Genomic DNA, 20,532 nt, shown 5'->3' on the forward strand with positions numbered 1-20,532 from the left:
CTCAGACTTGACATAATAGGCTTCTCATCCAAGCAAATGTTTTACTCAGAAAACACTTTTCTAAGCAGTATCGACTCACCTTGGCTTGTCACATACTTTATGTGTATATGTGTTAGCACAATTGCCATAAGTATATGAGGCCTCTAATATGCTGATATTACATATAAAAATCCTTTTAACTCTTTTGACATAATCACGTCACCATCCCCAGTTTAATATTTTTTTCTGACATCAAAAAGCACGTGGGTAGGTTGAATAAAATAGTCATAATATCCTCCTTGGTAAAGAAAATATATTTTATTTTACGCAAATAATTTTTATGCTTAGCATAATTTTTGGTTCTGTAATGCACAAGCAAATAATATGTAGACAAAAAAATGTACCATTCCAAATCTAACTGAAAAGGCAACAATCAAACATTTATGCTTACCTACTTTTACGTTATCATTTTTCCATTATTAAAGGAAAGGCATATTTTATGAAAAGGCTACAAATCATTTTAGAGCTACGCAATGCCGAAGATATTAAAGGAACGTCTTAATGTTATTGCAGAAAACAGTTGTATGCTCTAAGCGCTAGCTCCATAAAATGTCTTCATCCAATTTAACTTAAAGAACAATACCTTTTAGCCCTGATTCACAAAGGTAAACTTACACTTTGGTGTAAGTTTACACTTTCTATAGTAACTTTACTTCTGTTTTGATAAGTGTAATTTTTCCTACTTGTAATTTTAATAATAGTAACATTACACTCGCAGTTTGTGAACACCAAAATGATGTAATGTAGAGTTACGACAGCACGTTTAAACTTACACAAAATTGTACGGTTACTTTTGCAAGCCAGGCCTTTTATCAGTACTGGGCAGAGTACTGCAAGAATGAACACAACACCGTGGCCAGTATTGAACTTTGCAGTACCAGAAGATCCTCGACCATCACCAGGATTCAGCAAAGAACATTTAAGGATTGTGAGCAAAGGAATACAATTAACAACGGGAAAACTGTAGCTCTGACAACAATCCTGTAACTTTCGGGACTTCTTCACATAGTTCCTGACACTGGAGCTCGAGCTGAAATATATAGGAGTAATTTGTCATATTATTGGCAACTCCATGAGGACAAAAACATCAATAGGCTAATAATCATTTTAAATACTGCCAGAAAATACCCTTATACATTTATACAAACATAGGAAAAAATATATTTTATGTTAGTTAAAGCAGCTCCTTTTGTGTTCCAGCATGTATAAAAGTCGAATAGTGCTAGCCTGTTCACCCCCTAGTGCAGTAAGGCTTTCCTGAAAGTACATGCATGTTACATACAAACCAGGATTAACTGTATGCCAATATGAGGGACAACGTGAAGGTTAAGGCCTAGAAAACGAATATTCTGAAGATCCCCATATTATTGGAGCAGCAGGTTGATATCAGCCATGCTAAGAAAAATAAAACAAAACACAGCAGAGAGGAATCTTCCGTTCTGGTGTCCGGAGATCTACACGGAGTGATTAATAGTGTAAGGCTATCCAGAGTTTTCAAAGGAGGAATCAGAATTGCTTACATTTTCAAGCCTTTCAAATGCGTCAGACAGACACATTGTTTGGGATTTACAGTGCAGATATGACAGACTACGCAGCACCTCACCCGCCATATAATTGTAGAATTATTGGAAGATACACATAAAAAGACCCAGTAATTTAGAAGGAGCATACACAAAGACTGCTTCCTTGAGTTGACATGCAGGGCCCCATTGTAAGAGTGGTCAGCCTGACAGTTTTCCAAGACTGTGGAGATAATTACTTGGCTTTGCACCAAGTAGTTAGGGAACGTACTAATAGTTCAGCCAATATAATAATCATGGAGCAGATAGCACATAATAATTTCCATCATTCTGATACACAAGATTCATGTGCTGATTCTACATAATAATCTCTTATTTTTAAATACCATCAGCTGTGTCTGTATACTGTTTGCGAGGTCTGCGGTGAAGGTTCGCGCATATGCACATAACCACCTGCATTTACGTGTTTCTGTCAACGGATTTTCTAACTCATAACACTTTGAATCTGGATGAGCCTAACTCGTCATGAGAAGACTTTGAGACACCTGTCTCCTCTTCTTTTCTACGAAGGGTTGCCATACACATTATTCCCATGGGCCTAAGAAGATCTAGCACAGTGTTCCCCTAAATTGGGAAATTCATGACACCATCAGCTGAGTAATTGTGAAGTGGCTTTCAGAGAATGTCTCTCTGGGAAGAACAAAGGATCTCTGGTAGCAGGATACCTACCACTAATTATCTAGGAAAGCGGGAGTGGGGACTGTACTAGGCCTGACATTATGCCTGGTGAAATTTAAATTAAGTCAGCATAATTTGCATAATTTGGGGAATTTCAAGTTAAGCGTGTTACGTGAAATTCCAGAAATGACACCATTACGCCACTATGCGTAATTACTCTCCATCCACAGTAAAAGTTTACTGCAAAATGTGCCTTTGACTATAAACATTTACCTCAAATACACGCGAACAACAGAACGCAGCGGCTGATGTTCACAGTGCTATTGTGACATGCACTCCTGCACCAAAACATTGTATTTCACACTAAAATATAGCAAAAAGTGACAGATTTGCCATTTGCACAATTTGCCCAAAATTTCACATTATTACGCAAAAACAAATTAAGCGATTTTGCACTCCCTTTGAATGCACAGCTACCCAAAACAGGCAAGGAGCCTCATAACTGATTTCTATGCCCCTCATCCCTCTTTTATATGACTTAGGTTCTCAGCGTTTGGAGGACATGGCCCGTTACAGATCAGTGGCATACTGGAGGAGATTGTGGGTTACGCCTGATCTCTCCCAGTATGCACGGGCATTCCTCAAGGTTAGAAATGCCGATAAAGCACATCGAATTCCCTGGATGAGGTAGTCAAAAGCAATTTATACAGCAATGGGTCTATCCACTTTGTGGGAAGATCCAACAGCCCATACCTTCCCACCCAGGAATACATTCAGAGCACTCGATTGGAGTATGGTATCCCTAAAAAGATTTGGCAGTTGTGTTGGTCCGTCCTTGACCGCGGACTTTTTGGAACTTAAAAATTCTGCAGCAATAGAGGAATACTGGGATTGTATTACTGTTCCTGAGGACAGAAAGAGATACCACCAATTTAGGGTGGGTACTTTACCCATTAATTCCTTCACAGCCAAATGGAAAAGTGGCAATGATACTAGTTGCCCCTTTTGCCAGACCCAACGAGAAAGTATCGGGCATATTCTATTCATTTGTCCTGAATACAAAGCTCCCAGGCACAAGTGGTTAAAACCCATTTGCTGACAGCAGGGACTTAACACAGGGGCTGAGGCCTTAAGGATCCTAAAAACTAATAGTACTCAACCAGTGGTTATTGCTGTAGCTAAATTTATTCACTGGATGTGGATCATTCGAGCTCATAAATTACGTTTTTAATGAGTAATTTTTACAATCTGCCACCTTAAACCTGCATTAGGATATATATATGTATTGTACATAGAATTTAGCGTATTAACCATTTGTAAAACTTGTTTTAAAATCTGATTTTAATTAATCCTTTTAATGTGTAAATGGATGGTGTTGATTGGGTTGTGCCACACTGCTTGAAGATTATATTGGCTCGGCGCCAGATTTTAAACTGTATATTATATTACTTTGAGGGTTTCTTTTTGTGTATGAAGAAAACCCCGGTATTGCCTTTTTTTTTTTAAACTATTGTCTTTTATGATTTTTATTATCGAAATAAAGACTTCAAAAGTGAAGTGATAGATGAAGTTTTCCTTCTCCATGGACAGCCTGTTATCATTACCTGCATCAGGTGACCTGGGCCCAGAACCAATATGAGGGGGTTTCAGGCTGTGAGGGAAGAGGAGTATGACAATTTTATATACAAGCACCTTGGAGAACTGTGAGGAGCATTGCAAAGTGTGTCTGAAGTCCTGCCTTCTTGAAAGTCCGTTAGAACAGGGGTTTCTGGGTTGGTGTCCAGTAAAACAACAAGAACTGCTATAAAAATGAGGGTTAATTTGAAGTGTGGGAACCTTCTGAGGATATATTGATATCATTCAGCCGATCAGTAGGCAATGGGCACTATAAGAAATGGTCCTAAACAAGAAACTTTATAACACAACTGCACCAGGAGTAGAACAGCAGAACAAAAACATGTTTGTCTAGCCCAACCTAAGAATTAGATTGAGGCCTGGCCTGCTCTCCTCGTGCTGGTCAAAAGTCAGACCAGGTGACCTTCTGTGGTGCCAAGGGTGTAAAAGACATGAAGGAGATTTGTACATAAGAACCTGCATACCAATGCGAACCGGGACCAGTGCTTGAGCCCCAGCTGAAGAGATGGGTTGAGCCTGTCTCAAACTCCTATCCGTGCCCTGGTATCCATGAAGCTGTCCCTTGAAGTGTGAGATCTTTAAGAGTGACCAAGACTACAACTTAAAATTTTGGGAGATTTTTTGTGCACCAGCCAGCAATGTAACTAACACCGCTTTTCCGGAGACCCATCTTGTAGTCGCTGCTGCTGCAGATAAGAGCGGTGAGCTGGTGGGGCTGGCTGGGGGGATTTTGAGAGACGACTATGAGAGAAAATGAATTATTTATTTAATTTTCCCCTCATGGTCATCTCTCGAAATCCCCCCACCGCTCTTACCTGCAGGGGCCGCGGCTGCCCTCTTGTGAGTAAACATGGGGTCAGTTTCTAGTGCCTTCTTAACTGAGGGAAGACAACTGATGTCAATTTGTTTGGGAAAGGGTGAGAGTGTAAGAACTGATGACCCCTTACAAAGAACACTGTGTTGCTTAGTAATTGTGCTTACTACTCGTGTCTAATTCTCACACAGTATTACGTGATTTTGCCTTGAATAGCAAGATGTTGAATAAATACTAGGGCCCAAATGTACAAAAGAATCATGGAACACAGTGCAGCAGCCAAACATGCTGCACTGCATTGTGTGGCAGGGAGGGAGTAGGAGAGCGCTATATCTGCAGAGAAAAAGCTGTCTCCTCCCCTATCCTTAGTGCCTGCGCTGATTTTAGCTGCCCTGCGCCAGGCAGACACGTTAGAACCATAGTGCTAGTGTGCATATCTGAGCCTACCATAGGTTTTGTGCTGGAAAACTACCCCTCCACTGCAAAATACTATCAGGGCTTATTTTCAAGCCCCTTGCCCCACCGGTGCATCACCTTTTTCTTTACGCATGCGGGACGCAGTGTACTGGCCCATATTTACAAGCCCACGCAAAGCCACCCTGTGTAGCTTTTCATGGCCTTGAAAATATGGCCCCTTTTCATGCATCACTTTGTGTGAAATGGGCTTCGCCATGGGTGTTCCCATGCAACACCCATGGATTCTGCCACATTCTCGGATTTACAACATTTTGTAAACCTGGGAAGGCGTCGGAATTCCAAGCCTCCCCAAGGATGGCATAAGGAAGCGCAATGAGGAGAAATACTTTCATTTCTCCTTGTTTTTTCCACTTTCTATGCATGTTGCATTCTGGAGTACACATAGAAGGAGGAAAACACCATCAATGATTGCTTTTGTCCAGGAAGGTGTCCTTTCCTGCACAAAAACAATCATGCCCACAATGCTGGCACCCTTGCACCATAGTGCAAGGGTGCCTCATTGGCGCATGGCAGTCAATTGTGCGTCAGCGCACAGGGAAAGCACAGGGATGCATCATAGTGTTGTAAATGAGGCCTTATATGTAGAAACGCTTTAAAACTTTTCCTACTTAGCATGTGGGCTGCACAATGCAGCCGACATGCAAAGTCGGAAAAGAAATGAGGAAATAAAAACATTTCTCCTCTTTGAAATGGTATTAACTTTTGGCGCTAAACCCTGTCTACTATTGTTTGTCAATAGGGTTTTGTGTCAACAGCTATAGGTGGTAGCATGGGAATGGCCATGTACCACCTATGGAGCGCCCCCTTTGCGCTAAGTAATGCAAATCAATTAATCAATGGCAAGCGCGACTACTCACCCGTAAGGGTCTCAAGTTGCTGGGGAAGGGAGAGAGAGGCAGGACTGCCGAAGGCACTGTGGTTCAGTCGAAGAGCCGGGTCTTGAGGTCTTTCCTGAATTGAGGTAGTGACGGTGAGTGCTTCGCGCTGCTTTGCGTATGTTTAGGGTACTTTCCAGTGCAAAACAAGTTTTGCATTGAAAATTAAATTAGGAAAAAAACATTTTGTGCTGGTTAGCATCACAAATTGTGATGCTAACGCAGCGCAAAAAGTAAGTAAATCTACTCTGGAGACTCGAACCTGGTTCCGCAGTTCCAAAGTCGTCAACTTTGGCTATAATGCCCCATCCTCTTCCATGCCTTTATCCTCAAGCACTGCGAAATCACGCTTCCTGACATCACAAAGAGGCTCATTTCTGGGGCAGACTGTCCACTTCCCTCTCTTTGCATTATCGAAGGTAAACATGTCCCTAAATCTTCCCTGTGTGTTCCACCATTTGTGATACACCTTTTGAGCTCACCGGCCACCAAGTCTCCCATGTAAACAAATGCTGACACCTCAGAGGCGCTTTAACACAGCTCATGATGACAGTGTGCAGGACTAGGTGAGGGACATCCTGTTGAGACCAGAGCTTAATTGGAGCTGGTGGTTGACGGAGGGGCCCACCACACTCACTTTTGGGGGCCAGCGCATATTTAGTCATGTTAGACTTTGAACACACAACTGGGGCAGAAGTAGGAAGGGAAAGATGGAAAAACCTTGTCAAATGGAGAAAGCCGGGAATGGATAGAACCTGCAAAAGTGACATAAAGTGGCAGGAAGTGTCTGGTGGAGGAAGAAAGAGGCATGAGGTAGATTCAAGACTAAGCAGCCTTGGTATTTGGAACACCAACATTTAACATGACTGCTCCGGGCTGTCGGCTTCTGAGCAAAACTTTGGGCCCTACATTTATTCTTTTACAGATTAAGCACTGTTAGGAAGTATTAGTATACCTGAGCATGTAATAGAAACATCCTCCTTGTGGGTACAGTCATGGTAACCCCATGTGCGATGCTTGCAGTATTCCAAAGATAGCTCATCTCCTCTGCAATTAACATCATCTAGCCAGATGCGACCCTGTGCCTTGCCGGACGTGGGCCATAGTCGTTTATGTTGATGACGTTTATGTTGATGAGGGCCTTCACATGCCAGTTCTCTGCACACCACCTCTGCATCTCTGAAGTCCCAGTCATCATTGCAGACCGTGCCCCACTCATGTTTGTAGTACACCTCCAGCCTCCCAGAGCAGGCATCAGGTCCATCCACCAGCCTCACCTTCACGGGTTCTAGACAAAAAAAGATGTGAGAACTCCAAAAGACGAGGTGTTAGGCAATGTCTTCAAGCATCACTGCCAGCAAAAACAATTGCATGTATATTTAAATATTGACGGTGATGATCTCACAATGCTAACTGATTACAATTAAGTCAAATAAGGGGTAAGGATTTGATGTTGCGCCTTAAAAAATAATCACACATATCAGTGTAGATCTAGGGAATGAGAACTTTCATGATTTTAGAACAGTAAATGGCCGTCTAGTGTTCATCCAGTCCTGCATCTCTAAAAACCACCAACTAATAATATACTAAAATGTTTAATTATATATATATATTGCAGTCTTTTCATCCGTGAATCCACTCACACAGGAAAGATGAAGTACACCCTGCATCGCCGCCACGACGCGTTTCAGCCCCACCTGGGCCTTGATCACATGACGTGTTGCGTGTGTGTGAGAGAACATCTAAAGTGCTAGTGCAGTTTACAATTGTAATCAGCTGATCAGTGCAAAAGAGACAGGGAAGAAAGACTTTCTTTCTCAAATGCCAGCATGGTACACAGGCAAAAAGACTCTAGAAAAGAGTACACTCATAAATAACTGCATAAATGCATTAATGTTAAGCAATGACATTATTATACACTATAATATATATATATATATATATAATAACAGGGTAAAACATTAAGCATTTAAAATCTATAAAAACATTAAAAAACGTAAAAATGCCGATTTAAATACCACAATAGTATAAATAAATCTGTTGTACCCTGAATGTCCAATTAAAAACATTATTGAGTGCAAATAACGCTAGAGTAAACATGTACGTTTGAAAAAAAAAGAGAAAAAAAGGGACATATTGATTTTCCTCCCATGAAATACAACCCAAGTGGGCATATGTATATATTTCTAATCATGTTACACAGCTGATATTTTCAAAAATGACGAACAAAACATGTACAATCCTTGAGCCAGCCGGTCCAAGGAGTGTGCTAGTATGTGTGAAGTGTCATAAAGTTCAGTACACCAATAACCATAATAAAATGTGATGAATAAATATGTACATACAAAAGAAAGATTCAGGAGAACTCAGCGCCATATATATTAAAAATTTCATTCAGATTATGGAGGATCAAATTTAAAAGAAAGGACATCCCACATGTTGAAGGGAAGTGTATAAATCCTCGCTATCGTTGCGCCCCATCGGTGACTTTTTATTTAGCTCCAGTATGTGGCGTGTTTCTAAAAGGCGGAGGGTGCCTTCACGGTTACCACCCCTCCAAAGTGGCGTTACACAGTCAATTGCAAAGTAACTAAGATGTATTGGGTTACTTGCATGGGCCACCTCGAAATGCCTTGCCAAAGGATATGCCTGATCTTTGTTAGTAATGGCTCGTATGTGCTGGAGTATTCTTTTATGTGCTGGTAGTTTAGTGCTACCGATGTACCTTAAAGCACAGGAACACCCCAGCACATACACAGCATGATCTGTTTTGCAATTGAGTCTTTTATTACTACATACTGGATTTGGCTTGAAAGGTGTGGTATAAACCTTTCTGTTCTTGGCAAATTTACAAGCATTACAGGATACACACTTCGTAAAGCCATTCTGTGTTGACAACCCATTGGTGGGTGCTCTTATTTCTTGACTATTTTTTACCAGGCAGTTGCCCATAGATCTGGCCTTTCTGAAAGTCAATTGAGGTGTATGACATTGTCTAGACAGATCCACACCAATTACAGGGTCATTCAGTACCAGGTTCCAGTTTTTGTTTAGGATTTTCCTGATTGCTCTGTGTTGTTTGTTATATGTGAGTATGACCCTGCTACAAGGTTCTAATTTATTGAGTGGTATCTGTATGTCATCCTTTTTGGCAAGCGCCTGGTCCCTGGTGAGCAATTGTGTTTTGTTGATTGCTCTGTCTACAACCAACGGGGCATAACCTCCCGCTAGAAACCTTTGTTTGCTATTTTCCTGAGCTACTTGGCAATCAATGTCGCTGCTACATAGTGCCGTACCCAGAGCATCTCCCTGTAGGGGATGCTTTGAATTAGGTGTTGCGGGTGATGGCTCGTGGCATGTAGCAAAGAGTTACCCGCAGTAGGTTTACGATATATTTTAGTGGAGATAACTTTATCGTTTATAAATACCTCCACATCTAGAAAGACTTCTGAGGATATAGTCATGTTTGCAGTAAACTCAAGGTTAATCGGGTTTCTATTTATCTGATCAACAAAGTCTATGGCAAGTGACTCGGGACCCCTCCAAATTAAAAAAAGGTCATCAATATACCGTAGCCAAAGGGATACATGTTGGTCTATGATGTGTTTAAAGTGCCCCATGAGGACCTGCTCCTCCCACAGCCCTATATGCAAACAAGCATAGCTGGGTGAGAAGCATGCCCCCATCGCAACTCCCCTGATTTGTTGATAGATATGGTTGTCGAACGAGAAGAAATTTTGCTCCAAACAGGTAGTGACCATATTGACTAGCATTTTGTTATGCAGTAAGAGATATGCCGGCCTGCGATTTAGATAATGTTGTACTGCCTTGATGCCATCTTGATGGCGTATAGATGTAAATAATGAAGTGACGTTCATAGTTACTAAAATTAAATCATCACTCCATTGTATTCCCTGAATTTTTCTTAGGAAATCAGAAGTAACTTGGAGGTAGGATGGTAAACCTTGAACCCATTCTTGAAGAAAATAGCCTATGTATTTTGTGGTGTTTTCCATAATACTACCTATGGCCAAAATAATGGGCCTACCAGAGGGTTTGGTTTCATTTTTGTGTATTTTTGGAATTAAATATATTGAGGGGATTACTGGATGGTCATTTCTCAAAAAACGATATTCATCTTCACACAGTAACCCCCCACTTTTCCAAGCAATTAATTTACCATAATAATCATTCCAAGAAGCCTTGACAATAATGATGTTACTTTTTTTATAACATGCAATTTCATTCAACTGGAGGTGGGCTTCCTCCATATACAGCGTCCGTGGCCACAGGAAAATATCCCCCCCCTTGTCAGATTGTATCACAATCAGGTTATCATTGTCCTGCAGCTTCTTCATAAGCTGTACATAGCACTGTTGTTGATGGCTATATTTGTGCCCGGCAAAGTTTGTAGATTTATAGAGTTTTTTTTAAAATCGAGTACTACCTGCTCATGGTAAACATCAATATTGTCATGGAGCATAACTGGTTGAAACACAGATTTGGGCTTGAATGATGCTTTGACAGTCCCACCTATATTCATAGTTTCCAACCCCAAATCACTTGTGGTGGCTGTTTGCTCATTTTGGAGTGTCACCAAATCATGAAACAGGTGTACATCGCCAGCTGTAAACAAAGAAGGACTACATGTGTTTTGTTGATCAGAATCCGGTAGTTTTTTAGCCCGCAGTTTGTGATATTTCTGCAACTTAAGTTTCCTGATGAACCTAAATACATCCATCCGGGTTTCTGAATAGTTGTAGCTGCTTTCGGGGCTATAAGAAAGTCCTAGGGCCAGAATCTGGGTTTCCGCTTTCGTTAAAGTGATGTCAGTTAAATGTATTACCGTGTTTGTGGCAGCATCTGGATCTATTTTGCTTTGTGATTCCACCTTCCCCTCGCAGCATTTTTGTATGGCTGCTTTATGTTGCTGGCAGCACTTTCTTCTTTCGCTGCGCTTTTGGTTTGCTCTCCTGTTGTCTTTGGGGTTTTATGCGCACGGGGTCCCAATGTATCTCTCCTGTCCTGGCACAGGCAGTCGACCTCCTGTGCCAGGGATAGTTTTGTAAACCCCACTGTTGAAGATCTTGCCCCTTCCCCCTCCGTTTCACTCTCAGGAGCCGAACTTAAGTCGGAGGCAGAGGTAGACAGCACAATTGTTTCCCCAGTGTCATGCATGTTGCTTCCTTGCCGAGCGGCACTCACTTTCGCTTTAACAACATCATATTTACAGGCAAAGGTGAACACATTGCCATTTTGATAGTCCAGCTTATCGCGATTAAATTTGTATGCTTTGCGTCTTTTAATAGTTTCTTCATCTTTTTGCAGCCTAATTTGCATTTCATCTCTCATTTTTTAAATATTGTCAGTTACTTCCAGTTTAGCGATTTCAATGTTTAATTCTTCAACTTTGGCTTGCAATTTAATTCTATCGCTTTCAGCGTATTTAACCAGAATTCGAACCAACCTACTGGAGGACTCTAGATTACACTCAGCCCATTCAGCCAGCATGTCGGGGTCTGGGTTTTCGTAACTTGGTGCCAAAGTAATTCTCAGGCCTCTCGGAATTCTACCTACCTCCAAATAACGTGATAGAGACTTCTGCTCCCACCACTTCGCTTGCTCTGAGCGCATAAGTTTCTCCAATTTCTTAAACAAATCACATGCATTCGTGCTTCCTTGTGGCTCAATGTACTGTTGCACCACCGTACCAGACCCCCCAGCCAGGGAATCATTGAACAGTTGGTCTGCCGCTGCCTCATGGCTACGCAACGCGTCTGCAGCCATGATGCACTCATGTGGGTGAAAATGTCTTTACAACGATGTTTACGCTGAAACAATGCTCGCATCCGCACCGGGCACACTCCTCAACTGGACAATCAATGTAGCCCCCTATCTTCGCTGGATATCATCCGGCTGTAGTGCGTTACACGCACGTGCGCAAGGCCGCTGGCGCTGCGCATACAAACAGACCCGGGACACTTGTGTACTCGTCCACGTGGTCCGAACTACCTTCGGGCCACGCCTCCTTTATTCTTATATCCTACGCGGTGTGATGTCACACGCCCGCATATACGCACGTCTACGTGCGTGATAAACTAGACTGCAGATAGACAGTCTACGGACATTACATTCCTTTTAACCTTTCATTAAACAAAACTAGAAATATCACACAGGATACATTCTGCAAAAAGTTCTGCTGATGATATGAAACAAAAATGGCCGTATGGCCTGTTACCAATCCGGTGGCCGGTCACTCGGGCTTCAGTCCACAGCAAAGTCAGCCAGTTGCGAAGTGGGGGCCGGATTCCTTCTCAGTCCATAGCCGGACGCCTCTCCACGGAACAGTGCCCTCCGCGGGGCCTCCTGTTGGGGTGTCCCAGCCGGTTGGGGCTCCACCGGGTGTCGGGGGCTAGCAGTTGTTGGTGTCCCCATGGTCCGGGGGCCCGCTGGTGGGCTAATCACTTGGGTTCCGTGTTCGCTTCCTGGCATATCGTGGCGTCCCTCTGTTGAACAGGGTGGATCTTGATCTGATTCTTGATATGGGTGGTCCCCTGGTTGAGGGGTGACTCTCTTGAAGAATGATACGTTTTGTGTGAAGGTTTCACCACCCCTGTGAGCTGTCACCATTGTGCCGGTTCGACGTGTGACTGTCCAGGGCCTCGGTTCGAAGGGGAGCCTGAATTTGCTCCCAGGATATCTGTCTTTCACATAGACTTGATCTCTTTCCCGAATGGAGGGTTCCTTGGCCCTGCGTCGGAAACTAGCATAGTCATTAGATCGCCTCCTGTTGGTCAGAGCCCGTCGGGGGTTTATTCTGGCAGGAGTCCAGGTGTGGTGGTTGGGGAGCGTGTCTCGGACTATCCTTCCCATTGCTGACGGGCCTGGGGCGGCTTCAGTGGTGCGATGAGGTGTGAGCCGATACTCTCTCAGGAACGTGTAGATCGCTTTCTCCAACAGGGCTTCCTCAGCGTGGGCGATTCGGATGACTTTGTTTAGAGTGCGCGTAAACCTCTCGACTTCCCATTGGATTGAGGCCACCTGGGGGTCACTTTCCTGTGCTGGATTCCCCACTCTTCGAGGTAAGCGGCAAACTCTTGTCCCTGGAAGGGTGGCCCGTTGTCCGTCTTAACTCTTTCGAAGATGCCATGGGTGGCAATGACCTTCTCGAATTTGGTTACGACCTCTTTGGCGGTAAGTGTTGTTATTATTTCCACCTCTGGGTACTTAGTGAAGTCGTCCATTATGACTAGCATGTATCTGCCAGCTGGAAGGTGTCCGAAGTCAGCACTGACTTGTTCCCATGGCCTCTGCGGATTGTCCTCTGTGATTACCGGGGGCGGGCAGTCGGGTTGCCCGGCAGCTTGGCACCATTGACACTCTTTGATGGCTTGTTCCACTCAGGTGTCCATGTTCGGAAACCACACCTTCGCTCGGAATCTGCTCTTGGTCTTTACCACTCCTTGGTGCCCACGGTGAGCCAGTTCAATCGCTTGTTGGGTCAGGCTCGCTGGCATGACAATCCGAGGTCCTCATAGTAGACATCCTTGACTGTCCACGGACAGTTCGTCCTTTACCTTTAGAATGGTCTCTAGGGCACTCTTTGCTTGGGGCGTCCTCCTGTTCAATGATGATTGGAGGGTCTTCCATTTGTTCGCCTGCACTGCAGGGACCACCAGTTGGAGGACTCCATCGCTGCGGGTGGCTTCGATGATCATGTCCATGCTCATGGGGAGTGGTCTTGATCTTTCCAGTATCACCTGTACGTACTCTTCTGTCTCGTCAGCGTCTTCTTTTTCTTTGGTGGTTGCTGCCCTGGGATGCCTAGAGAGGTAGTCCGCCGGGTTGGTCGCTCCCGGTTTGAATTCTAGCTGGTAGTCATACTGCTGGAGCTGTAGGATCCATTTCTCTATCCTGGGTGGTGGTTTGGAGACCGACCCTCGGAATAGGGGGAGAAGGGGCTTGTGGTCTGTAGAGACGGTGAAAGGATGCCCGTATACATACACATGGAAATGTCTGCACGCCCAGTGTATGGCGATCGCCTCCCTCTCAATTTGGGAGTATCTCTGTTCGGTCTCCGTTAACGACCGGCTGGCGTAGGCGATGGGCACCCAGTCGTCGCTCCCTCTGCGTTGGGTCAGCACCGCTCCCAGACCGTAGGGGCTGGCATCCACGGCGATGTTTGTAGGTTTGGCTGGGTCAAAATATGACAAAGTCTGTTCGGCCGACAGGGCTGTTTTGGTGTTCTGGAACGCTACTTCTTGTTCCTCTCCCCATTGCCAGGGGGTGGTGGATTTGGTGAGGTCTCGGAGGGGTCTGGTGAGATTGGACAGGTCTGGGATGAACCGCCCACAGAAGTTCACCATGCCGAGGAAGCTCCGTACTTCCGATATGTTCGTCGGCGCTGGTGTCTCTTGCACATCCTTCACCTTGTCTGGGTCCGGAGCAATCCCTTGGTCCGAGAACGTGTATCCGAAGAAACTGATTCTATTCTGGAGGAACTGGCACTTCTCGCGGTGCAACGTGAGACCAGAGTCTTTGATTCTCTGCAGCACGCCCCTCAGTCTTTTGTGATGTTCCTCGACTGTGTTTGCACAGATGAGCAGATCATCGCTGACATTTAGGACTCCCGGGAGCCCGCTCAGGACCTCTCTGATAGTGTTTTGAAAGACTTCCGCGGCGCTCTAGATCCCAAAGTTGAGACGTCGGTATCGCCGGAGCTCCACATGGGTAGAGAAAGTGGTGATGTATCGGGAGTCCGGATGCAGGGGCAGCTGATGGTAGCCTGACCGGAGGTCCATTTTGGAGAACCACTTCGCTCCGTTCAGCTCACCCAGGATGTCGTCGATGGTGGGCGTCAAATGTCGTTCCCTTTTCACTGCCGCGTTGGGTAGGCGCATGTCGACACAGATGCGGACCTGTCCGGGCTGCTTGGGTTTTCGCGCCACCACGATTGGCGATACCCACGGTGTGGGCCCACTGACTTTCTCGATGATTCCTTGGTGCTCAAGAGCTTCCAGTTCTTGTTCCACTTTCTTCCTCAGGTGGAATGCTATTCTCCGGTGCCTGAGGGCTACCGGCTAGATGGATGGGTCAATGTGAAGGGCCACTTCTTTGTCTTTTAGACACCCTATGCCTTGGAACGTGTCTTCGAATTCTTCGAGGATGGTGTTGAGTTCTTCTTCCAGCACCGCCATCGCAAATGAGATCAGTTGGAGTTCTTCGGCCGCCTGTCCACTGAGAAGCATGCCACTGCCCTCTTTGGTGACAGATAGTTGTGGCGACCTTCTGGTCTTGGTGGTGTACTTCCGTTTGGAAACATCCAATCAGGGGGATCGGGGTCTTTTGTCCATATGCGAAGACTCGGGTCTTGGCTGTCTTTAGGGTCGGCTTGTCTCGTAATTGGTTGTAGACATTTGCTGCCATAAGTTCAATCGAGGCTCCCGTGTCTATCGTGGCTCTCACCTCTTGGTTGTGAATTCTTATTCGGCACTTTGGGAGGCGCCTCTTTTTCCGCAGGGGTTGGTCGATGGCGAAGACGTAGTGGACCGGGTAGTTGTTGGAGTCGTCGTCCATATCTTCACTGTCCGGACTGTCTCTGATGGCATGTGCTGCTTCGGGCTTTTGTTTGGATGACCGGCTGACTGACGCGAAATGGTTCATTCGCCCACATGAGCCACATTTCTTTCCTTGTGGTGGACAGTGTTGGGTGCGATGAGGCACGCCGCCACAGTATCCACATTCCTTTCTGCGCTCTGGTGGTCTTCTTCGTCCAAACTGGCGTTGTTTCGGTCGGACAACGTTGACCTGTTCTGCTGAGTTCACCTGTTCTACCTTGACTGGTCTATGGAGCGCCGCTTCCATGTGTGACGCTCTCGCTTGTGACAGCTCCTTGGATCGTCCAAGCTTCAAAATGTCCGCCAACGGTTTTCCATCTTCTTGGAGGATCTTCACCCTTAGATTGGAGGAGTAGCAGCCTTGTATTATCTGGCCCCGTATCTCCTCTTGCTCGTCGTGGAAACCGCAGGTGCTGGCAAGTTCTTTGAGCCTGCCATGGAAGGCGTCGAGCGATTCTTCCGCCTCTTGTCGCGCTTGCCTGAAAATAAACCGTTCATAGTCCTTACTGGCCATTGGCTCGAAGTGAGCGTTGAGCGCGTTGAGGAGCGTGACGTAGGTGTGCGGTGTGGCCTCCGCCAGAGTCTTGTAGATCATGTGTATGTCCTTCCCACCGAGATGAAGGAGAAGAGCCCTGCGCCGTTCTCTCGCCGTCCCGGCCCCTTCGAAGTAAAACTGCAGGCGCTCCGTCCAGTCCTTCCATCGCGGCGCTAGGGACGCCGGTGCGCCGTCGACCAGAAACGGCTCAATGGGGGGAATCGCCGCCATTCTCGGCACTTGGGGCCTTCCCCTGCCGTGCAGAGGTTGGTGGAGCAGTGACGCAGGCGGCGGCGACAGTCCTGACTCGCCCGTTGGTGGTCACGCAAAACGCCCTGGGACCGGAGCGGGTAGGCAGAGGCTGGGTGTCAAGGTGGGCCAACGAGCACTAGGGGGGGCAGGCCGGGTGTCAGGGTGTCTCAGGCCAGCTGCAGGCCACACGTGTTCCTACCCGGTGTCTCTGCGACGGGCAGTGACTGCCTCCAGCTCGCCTGTCTTCTGGCCCTCTGTGCTGCAACTTCAAAATCGGGCGGGAGCAGTACCGGGAGCCGCCAATGCAGAGCGCTGCCAGGCGCTACCGTCCGTGACTGGGGCAGACGGGCTGGATCAGGCCTCTCGCACACGGGCTTCCGTTGTGGTCCGCCTCCCAGCGCACTGCCGTAGGGGAGAGCGAAAACGGCAGGCGGGGCTGCGCATGGGTTCTTAAATTACCCTCGCCGCCATTGTAGTGCATTACACGCACGTGCGCAAGGCCGCTGGCGCTGCGCATACAAACGGACCCGGGACACTTGTGTACTCGTCCGCGTGGTCCGAACTACCTTCGGGCCACGCCTCCTTTATTCTTATACCCTACGCGGTGTGATGTCAGACGCCCGCATATGCGCACGTCTACGTGCGTGATAAACTAGACTGCAGACAGACAGTCTACGGACATTACACCGGCAGTCCGGTTTTAGATCTCCGGTCGCCTCGATTCCAGTCCCTCAGGCAGAAGGAAATACCCAGCGTCCAGGGGCTTCCGTGTGGTACGCTCCTCACCGGAGCATAGAGATTACAGTTCCGTAAACTAAACCAGCTGTTTCCTTCCACAACGCCCAAAACAGAGGAGGGGTTACCGCCAGTGCCGCTGAAGCAACTCGGCACCATAGAATTGCAGTCTTTTCATATATATATATATATATATAAACACATGTGATTGTTTTTACTACAGTCCCGCCGGACTGCCGCACTGTCCACCCACCAGACCACGATTTCACTCATAATTTGGCGGGTGGCGGGTGGGAGGCAGCCCTGTTTGGAAGTGTGAGAGCGGGGCCATGGCATGGCAGCCAGCTCCCGCACCGCCACTCTCGTAATCGGGCCCTTTGTGTTGTTTTACATCACTTTGCACTTAGTAATTCTGGGTTCCCATAGTTTCCAAAGGTGTAGAACATCACAAAGATGTGTGTCATTGGGCCCGACCTGCAACCACCAGCTCAAATTACTGTTAACATATATGTGAACGCGTATGTGGCCATCATGTTGCATAAATAGTAATTGTAAATAACAATTACAATTTCCTATTTCTGTATTTTGTAAGTTCTTGCCTGTGCAGTCCAACCCCTTGATTACAAAGCACATTTTTGAAGCACTTTTGCAAATGCACTTGCTCCTTACTCTGGGATTGTAATTTATTCTCAAAATCTCTATCATGAAATTAGTTGATATGATGGATCCTTTCATGACTTTGAAGCAGTTCCCTCCCCAATCCTGTTACTGAGATTGTAGGTTTTATGAAGTAACAATACAGTTAAAATGAAATGTTATGTTCCATGAAAATAACAAGTCAACAAAGACATAGGGTTACAAAGGTATACTTATTTACCCATGCATTCAATCCCGACATCCTCTCGATGTGTACAGTCGTGTACACCAAGTGCATTGGCTTTGCACTTTTCTAGACTCGTTTCCCTTCCAGTGCAGCTCACTTCGTCCAACCAGATTGGTCCAGAACCCTCTCCGAAGACTTCACACTTGTTGGCAGAGACAGGTCTTCTGCACCCCAGTTGCTTGCATGCAACCCTGGTGTCCCGCATGTCCCACTGGTCATTGCACACGGTTCCCCATTGGCCTTTGTGCTCCACCTCCAGCCGACCACTGCAGTTATTAGGGCCATTCACCATCCTGATGGAGAGCAGGGCTATTGGATCCGAAAGAGAACGTACAACAATCTGATACACATTACACATGTAAACATGCTACAACTCAAATAATACAAAGAGAAATATCCAGACCAATATTTTAAAAGATCATATGTCCACCATTACTATTTTTCCCTTTGGACAACTTTCTCTTCCTAGATTAAAGTCAGAACACTTGGAGCTACTTGGAATGTATAATACACTTTTTTATAGAATGGGTAATGAAAGGTTTCTGATTGTTGGCCAGTGTCCTAATGCTGTAAATACTCAAATAAACAAAGGCTTGAATTGATTATTTTCAAACAGTGTGACAATGTTTTGGCAAATTTGAAAGAAGTTTAAAAACTATGCACATATGTGTATTTAAAAGTACAGACAAAGAATGAACTTTATGCCTAATTGGTTTCTGGCTTGACTTGTGATCAATCAGGACGACTGATTACCGATGACCCATAACAGGTAACTCGCACCAGTAGTTTAGGTTTAACCCAGATACTGAGTAAGACACTAATGCGTAACAGAGTATTGTGCAGCTATCAAGAAACAGTACTAGCCAATCATTAAAGTCTCTGGTCCAATCACTGAGAAGGGCAACAAATACGTGGATATAGGAGATTAGCTCCATTGAAAGTAGACTGACCCTACACACGGCCACCTTTAGCACTGGTGGCGCCAGGCGGGGCACTCTTTTTTGGCATCTCCTCTCATGTCCCCCTACACAGATTCTATCACTACTATCCTTCAACAGTGCCCCCTAATCTCTCCATAATCCCTCTCTCACATGCATTTAATTTTTTATAGCACTACTCATGCCAGTGTAGGGTGTCAGAGCACTTTGCATCAAACACACATTTTACAGAGACAATGACCCTGCAGTCTATAAAAACTACCATCCCATCTCCCTTCTCCCAGCACCAGCAAAAATCCTGGAAAAATTTGAGCAGGAAAAACTTTATAATTATTTGGAATCCCAACATCGCTTCCATGATTCCCAGGCCGGGTTCAGATCCAGCTATAGTACAGAGACCGCCCCCCTTGAGGTCTCGGGGACCATCTGAGAATCCATAGACGCAGGCGAAGCAGTCATGTTGGTGTTGCTCGATTTGTCTGCAGCATTTGACACAGTCTCTCACTCCATCCTCCTTGAGAGACTTTCCCATCTTGGGATCCAGAGCATTCCCCTGTCCTGGATTCGGTCCTACCTTAGCCACCAAACTCAACAAGTATCCCTCCCCCCATTTATCTCCGATGAGAAAACTTTGAGCTGTGGAGTCCCTCAGGGTTCGGCACTGAGCCCTCTATTTTTTAATGTGTACCTTTCCCCCCTTGTGGCGCTTGTTGAATCACATGGGGTGAGAGTGATATCGTATGCTGATGACACCCACTTGGTGTTTTCCTTTGATGATCACTCGGAAGCCGCATTCACCAATTTCAGACAAAGCCTGAGTAGCATTTCTTCTTGGATGTCACTCAATAGTCTGAAGCTCAACTCAGATAAAACTGAGGTTCTTTTTTTCAATCAAACCTGCCCCCCTCCCTCGATACTGTGGTGCCCTACTGAACTGGACCCCCGTCCCGTGCCTGTGGTCACCTTGTGGAACCTTGGTTTTTGGTTTGACAATCCCCTGTCCTGCAAATCTCAAATCAATCAGGTATTCTCCTCCTGTTTTGGAAACTTCATATGCTCTGCAAATTTTTGCACTTCCTCCCCCTGGAGTCTCATAGAACTATCATCCATGCTTTAATCAGCTCCCATCTCGACCATGCTATCTTGGAGCTCCAGCTTTTTTTGACTAGGTGCCTGCAGATCATCCAGAATGCCACAGCCAGGTTGATATTTAAGATCCCTTATCGCCATTCGATTACCCCCCACCTTAGAAAGCTTCACTGGCTTCTTGTGATAGATCACACCCAGTTCAAGGCACTCCTTCTGATTTTTAGAGCTTTCCAAGGACGTGGCCCATCCTACCTTCAAGCCTGCCTTAGACACTCACAACACGGAACCTTAGATCTAACTCTCTCCGCCTTCTGACAATCCCCCGCTTCCAATGCTCTAGAATGGGAGGCAGAGCCTTTGCGGTTCTTACCACCAAAGTCTGGAATGATCTACTTTTCTCCCTCTATATGATTGAGTCAGAAACCGTCTTCTGACGTGCTCTGAA

The 20,532-nt window shown here is 45.8% G+C and overlaps 1 protein-coding gene across 3 annotated transcripts in view; it reads right to left on the reverse strand.

Annotated features, from left to right (window-relative positions):
• Positions 1-278: 278 nt before the first annotated feature.
• LOC144770377 (CD5 antigen-like) overlaps positions 279-20,532 on the reverse strand; it is a 101,661-nt gene continuing 81,407 nt past the window's right edge. For all 3 annotated transcript variants that reach the window (XM_078654847.1, XM_078654848.1, XM_078654849.1), the window contains 3 exons: positions 18,055-18,369; positions 6,994-7,326; positions 279-1,069 (listed from right to left, as the gene is read on the reverse strand). In XM_078654847.1, the coding sequence (XP_078510973.1) occupies positions 1,041-1,069; positions 6,994-7,326; positions 18,055-18,369 (677 nt within the window). In that variant the 3' untranslated portion in view covers positions 279-1,040. The remainder of the gene's footprint in view (positions 1,070-6,993; positions 7,327-18,054; positions 18,370-20,532) is intronic.

This window comes from Lissotriton helveticus, chromosome 7, assembly GCF_964261635.1.
Source record: "Lissotriton helveticus chromosome 7, aLisHel1.1, whole genome shotgun sequence".
In the NCBI taxonomy this organism is placed as follows: domain Eukaryota; kingdom Metazoa; phylum Chordata; class Amphibia; order Caudata; family Salamandridae; genus Lissotriton; species Lissotriton helveticus.